Here is a 6106-nt window from a genome sequence, read left to right on the forward strand (position 1 = left end):
CTTCTGGGACACTGAGAGGGGAGGGTGTGGAACCAGGAGCATTGTTTGGTGTCACCTCCTCTCTGCCCTTCACACCTTTCAGCACTTTGAACCAGCCAAGAGCTTTCTCCAAGGGTGCAATGAAGCAGCTGTTCCTGCTTCCAGCTCTGGCTCTTCCCAGTCTCTGACCTTGACTGGTTTTGTCCCTCTTGCTGTGCCCTCTGTTCCCCCTGTGCTCAGTGGCTGCTTCCCAGGACTGTGAAACTGGCACAGATTAAGGGCTCCAGCCCCTCCTTTCTCTGTCCTTGGAGCTGCCTGCTCACAGCAGCCTTTTCCATCTGGAAGCTCCACGTGAACAGGGAGTCCCCACCTTTGTTCCCTGCACAACCTCCAGGAGCCCAGAGCTGCCATCTCAAGTCCCTGCTGGCACTGGAGGCTCCCAGGTGCCCCAGGCTGCTGTGACACCACTGCACATGGGAGGGAACAGTGGCAGGGGCTGTGCTGAAAGTCAGGTCCATTATGTGCTGCTGCTGCTGCTGCTGTGGGGGTCATTTGTCCAGCCCTGCCCCAGAGTCAGGGATCAGATCCAGGCACTGCTGCTGCTTCCTTGGGTTCAGCCACAGTTTGGGTGTTGCTGTCAGTGCCAGCAGAAGCAGTGGCTGGAGCAGCTGGTGCTGACAGTGCCCCAGGCCCCAGGGCCAGAGGGGTCCCTGGGCTGGGAGGGAGTTGTCCCCTGTTCTCCTTCTGCCCCACACAGAGCTGGGCTGGGCACAAGTGGGGCAGCACAGCAAACAAGGAGGCTGCGAGTCTCTTCCAGCCCTGTCTGCTCAGAGTTTGGCCCTTGGAGCTCCAGGGGGACAAAGACAGCTGCTCCAGGTCCCTCTGTGTGTCCCTGTGTTCAGCAGTGCTGCTCCATCAGTCTGTGTCCAGCAACGGGGAAAAGCCTCAGCCCTGCAGGGCCAGGAGCTGCCGGGCTCTGCCTAAGCAGCTCAGCCAGCAGGAAGGAGCTGATCCACACGGGAACCAGGAGCCAAGGACACTCTTTTTTATGGCATGTTTTCTGGTTTAAGGAAAAGAAAAAATAAAAGGAAAAAGCACAGGAAAAATGTGAAAGATAAAAACAAAATGAAGGTGTTACTGAAAAATAGTTCATACCTTTGGATAAAGGGGTAACTGATTTTTTTAAAACAAGAACTAAGTTATTTACTTTGTAAATGTGCTGACGGCATGGGTCCATCTTACTGACCCCAGCAGACTTTTTAAAACAATTTTGGGGTTTATTTCCAATATTGTTATTGTAAATTGTGGTTGAAGTAAGAGGAAATTGCTTTGTGCCCTGCCAGCTTCAAGCAGGACTGGGAATCTAAACTCTGTCAACCCCCAAATCCTTTAGAAGATGCCCTTCCTTCTCACCCTTCAAATGAAGTGCACATTTCCTTTAAATTGTCAGTGGTTTCTTAAAGATGGAAAGTCCCACTTACAGCTTTTGCTCTGGTTTGGAAGTGCAGAAGGGCAATTCTCCACCCATCAGCTCCAGGCTGCACTGCCTTAGGAACACAGCCCGCTCGCCAGGTTTTGTCCACTCGTGGCACTTCTAGAGGAGAAAGAAAGTGCAACTGCACAATTCCAGCCAAGAAGGAACGAAGAGTGGGACAGACAAAACATCCTGTGGAGATCCAGGGGTTCAGCTGGGACCATGGAGAGTTTGGGTTCTTGCCAATTGGGTGTGTGTCCCTAACTGCAATCTCTTGGCCTGCAGGAGCGTCTCCCTCACCTGCAAAAGCAGAAAGCTCAGGCGGTGTGCTCGGAACGGGCTCGTCTGATGCAAAGCTGTCAGAGCCCAGTGAGGGCAGAGCCCTGTGCCCAGGGCTGAGCCCAGCACAGCCCAGAGTCCCTCAGCATCCGCAGAGCCCAGCTCTAAGGAGAGAAACCAGAACCCACCCGTCAGCTGAAGGCTCCTGTCCCCCTTGTCCCAACCCCCCCAGTGCCCAGGCCATGCTGGCTGTGCCCAGAGCTGGGCACAAACCTCCCACCACTGCTGCCTTTGGGAGCAGAGCAGGAGTGCAGTACGTGTGCCCAGCCTGCAGCCAGCCATGGCACATCCAGCCCCTCAGCAGCTGCCCAGAGCCAAAGAGCAGCTTGGCAGCCCACTGAAGAATTTGTTGCATCCACTCAGCAAAGGGGGAAACCTTTGGTGCCCAGCCAGGCCGTGCCATGCCCAGATCTGGGAGCATTCCCCTGGCTGGGGACTCACCTGCAAATTGGGTATGGAGCATGTCATTAAAGAAAGTGCCAGAATCAAAGTCGATCATCTCCAGCTGCCAGTGGCCAGGTCGAGGAAGAGGTTGTCATCCTTGAGGTTGTCCTTGTAGAAGCCCCACCTGGTACAGCTTCTCCAGGGGCTGCTTCTCCTTCCCTGGGAGCCAGACCAGGCTGTCAGTGCTCTGCCCAGGGACTCAGCCATCACTGAAGCAGGACAAGTAAAACCAGGTTGGATGGTGGCCACCAGTGCTTGCAAGACCAGCTCAGCTCCAGAACAGATGCTCCCATCTGATGACCCCTGCTCCGTGGTACAGGCAGGACGAAGAAGTCTGGGTTTCTTTGCTTCTTATCACCAAGAGATGTGTGGAGCTGTTTAATCCAGGCTCCTAAATCAAATGGTGCCTGTGAATCTCTTCCATTTTCTAGGGCAGATGAACATCCTGCAGCCAAGGGTCATAGAAGAGATCTTCCACAGATGGCCTGTCCGAGGAGCGCATGGATAAACACCAACTGATAATATCTTGGCACTCTGGGGAGAGAAACCATAAATCACTAGGCAGTCGGAGAAGAATCCTGTTTGGTTTGCCCCACCATTCCTGTGCCTGGGCTCTGCTGGATGCTCTCAGAGCTGTGCCTAAACTTTCCAGTCAATTCCCTGTTTTGGAGGAGAGCAGGACATGTGCCACCTCCTCAGCAGCTGCCAGAGCAGGATGCTCACGAGCCCACTGCTGTCTCCCAGCACTGGTATTCCCCGTGCCCAGAGATGAGGATCCACCTTGAGAGAGCCGTTGTGGGAACTTGAGCTTGCCCCGCATGAAGCTCCGGCCCTTCTTGAACGGGTGCTTCCCGCAGACCATCTGGTACAGCAGGATACCCAGGGACCAGATCGTTGCTGCCTCGCCGTGGTAGCGTTTATGGTAGGTCCATTCTGGGGGGCTGTAGGATGGTGTTCCTATGGAATACAGATGGAGCTCATCAGGGGGATGCTGCTGCTCCCAGAGCAGTGTTTGGCAGGGCTGGCAGCTGGCCCCCCTCTGACCCCCACCCAAAAGCAACTTGGCTGCAGAAGCAATGCCATGGCCTGCAGCAAAGGGGGGAATCCCTGGTGCCACAGCCAGGCTGGGCCATGAGATTTCCAGGAGCATACCCCAAGCTCGGCTCACCTGCAAACTGGGTGTAGACTGTGTCCTGGAGGAAGGTGCCACAGCCAAAGTCAATCAGTTTGAGCTGCCCGCTGTCCAGGTCGATGATTATGTTGGCCGGTTTGATGTCTCTGTGCAGGACCCCGCAGCTGCTGCAGTGCCGCACGGCCTCCAGCACCTGGCGGAACAGCCCCCGCGCCTCCTCCTCCGGCAGGAACCTCCGAGCCACGATGAAATCAGAGAGGTCCTGACATCGCTCCGGACGCTCCAGCACCAACAAGAAGCAGCTGGGAAGCTCAAACCACTCCAGCAGCTGAATGACTCCACGGAAGCCAGTGGACACCTTGTCCAGCAGCACGATCTCCAGGGGCGCACGGGCGCCGTTGGGCTGCGCGAGGAGCACGATGCCGTCAGCGGGGCTGAGGCCGTGCCAGGGCTCTGGGACTCCTCAGCCAGCCCGGGATGCTCTGCACCCCCCGCTCACCCCACGCCCGCTCTCCCTGCAGGGCTCCCGGCGGCTCCCACCCTGCCGGGCCCCGGCTCCTCCCCGCCCGGCACGGCCCGGCTTCTGCCGCTGGCCCCGCTCACTCACCAGCTCGCCCCAGTGCCGGATGCGATCCCGCGGCACGCGCTTGATGGCCACCTGCGAGCAAGGGGCAGCAGCGGGCTGAGCTCGCCGCCCGGCACGCCGCGCTCCAACCTCCCCTTCCTCGTCTTCTTCTTCTTCTTCTTCTTCCTCCTCCTCCTCCCTCCTCCGCCCTCTTCCTCCTCCTGTTCCTTCTCCTCCTCCTCCTCCTCCACCCCCGCCACTCACCGGGGCGCCGTCCGCGAGCCGGGTGCCCGAGAAGACGCTGCCGAAGCCGCCGCTGCCCAGCAGAGAACCCATCCGGTACCGCTCCTGCAACGCCTCCTGCGACTTCCCTGCGGGCGACACGCGGCTGTCAGCGCCGGGCCCGGGGCCAGACACGGTCCCCGACCGCCCCCCGAGCGTCCTGGGCCGGGCATCCCCACCCGCCCCGGGCCCCGGCGGAGCTCGGGCCGGGGGAGCCGCAGCGGGGGCGGCGGGAGCGGCCGCGCCGCGTGTGCCCTCCGCGGGCCCCGGGAGGAGCCGGGGCCGGAGCCGGGGCTTGAGCCCGCGATGGGGCCGGGGCTGGGGCTGGGGCTGGGGCCGGGGCCGGGACAAGCGGAGCCAAAGAGAGGCTATTCCGCCCCAGCCCCAGGCACTGATGCCTAGCCAACAGCGCCATAGCCAGGACAGTGAGAGCCGGGCGGAGGCGAGACCGCGGCGGGACGGGCGGGGCCGGGGGCGGGGACGGGGACGGGACAGGGGCAGGGGCAGCACCGCCCGGGGCCGGGGGCGGGTTCGGAGCATGGCCCGGCAGGGGAAGAGGGGGAGAGGGGGAGAGGGGGAGAGAGTCCGTGAAAGGGACACCGGGGAAGAGGGTGCGGGACTGCGGGAGAGGAGGAACAAGAGATCGAGAGGGTCTGTAGACTCGCTGCTGCTGCTGCTGCTGCTGCTGCTGCTGCTGCTGCTGCCGCTGCTGCTGCCGCCGCTGCCGCCGCTGCTGCTGCCGCCGCTGCAACTGAACACCGGGGCCGTTTGTCCGTGTGTTCGCTTGTCCGTGTGTTCGCTTGTCCGCGTGTCCGTTCCACGCTCGCCCCACACGCCCCATGGCCGAGCCCCGCGCGTCCCAGGGACAGCCCCTGACTCTGTCCCAACACGAGAACTTTGCCCTGTTGAGCCAAGGCCCAGAGTCCTGACTCCCGCACGGTGACACAGGAATCCCCTGGGTCCCTGCTGTGCATTGGCCCTGCTGAGGCTCAGACACTGCTGGGGCTCATTCCCTGCCTGGAGGATTCCTGCCCCAGCCAAGCACTGCACTTATGTCTCCAGCATTGCTTTCCAACAAAACCAGGGGAAGGCAAAGTGTTTGTAGCTAAAACTCACAAGTCATCGATCTTAGAGGTGAGATCCATTTGGGATTAATGGCATGGAGAAGCAGTGCAACACTAAAACACTAGAAAAAGGAAGCATAGAAATAAACACATGAAAACATCTTGGATTGTTTCTTTCCATTTTCATTTCACTTCTGGAGAGCTGTTTCAGTTTTCCAAGAATCTTCTCCACAGTCCTGTCTGCTCTTTTCAAGAACCTTTCATGGAGAATGAGGTCGAGCTTCTGTCACAAGTTGTGCCACCAACTGCAGCTTCTCTTGGCTTTCCACACTGTGCATGCAGCACAAGTTCTGCAGCAAAGCAGGACAAATGTTTGGAGAACTTTACAACTTATCCTTTCTTTTCCTTGTGGTCTGGGGAGTTGTGCCATTGGTAAGGTTTTGATTGTGATTGTTCCAAGCTTGGAAAACAGGAGATGGTACCAGGAATTGTTAGGGAATGCAACCCTGACTGAACTCAGAGAAAGAATCTCCAGAGCCTGCAGCTGGAAGTGGAGAGTTGTGTGATAATGATCTCCGTGGACACCTGCAAAGTAACTTAGACTGTGAAAATGGGCTGACAGACGCAGTTTGTTTCTGTGTTCAGTTTAGATCATTCTACATCTCTTGCACTGGTATAAATCAAGAGCACAATCCATTCATGATAAGCACTAGACCAAGCTGGACTGCCCAGAGTAGACGACAAAAAGAATCCAAAAAGGGGAAATGCAGGTGAACTTTGTGAACTTGGTGAACATTGTCTGCAAGAAGGGTATTTTTTTCTAATAA

At 58.0% G+C, this 6106-nt stretch overlaps 1 protein-coding gene and 1 long non-coding RNA gene across 2 annotated transcripts; both read right to left on the reverse strand.

Annotated features, from left to right (window-relative positions):
- Positions 1-1460: 1460 nt before the first annotated feature.
- On the reverse strand, positions 1461-1917 carry LOC130257909 (uncharacterized). The gene is made up of 2 exons (XR_008841400.1): positions 1754-1917; positions 1461-1573 (listed from the first exon to the last, which is right to left on the reverse strand). It is a non-coding gene; the product is annotated as an uncharacterized LOC130257909 (long non-coding RNA).
- A 573-nt stretch (positions 1918-2490) lies between these two features.
- LOC130259854 (serine/threonine-protein kinase pim-1-like) lies at positions 2491-5360 on the reverse strand. Its single transcript, XM_056504655.1, is given in 7 exon segments — positions 2491-2770; positions 3017-3193; positions 3405-3771; positions 3976-4026; positions 4198-4365; positions 4368-4545; positions 5332-5360. Coding segments are annotated over 7 exon segments (1077 nt in total). The 3' UTR covers positions 2491-2663.
- Between the last annotated feature and the right edge of the window lie 746 nt (positions 5361-6106).

The sequence above is a fragment of the Oenanthe melanoleuca genome, chromosome 1, assembly GCF_029582105.1.
Source record: "Oenanthe melanoleuca isolate GR-GAL-2019-014 chromosome 1, OMel1.0, whole genome shotgun sequence".
In the NCBI taxonomy this organism is placed as follows: domain Eukaryota; kingdom Metazoa; phylum Chordata; class Aves; order Passeriformes; family Muscicapidae; genus Oenanthe; species Oenanthe melanoleuca.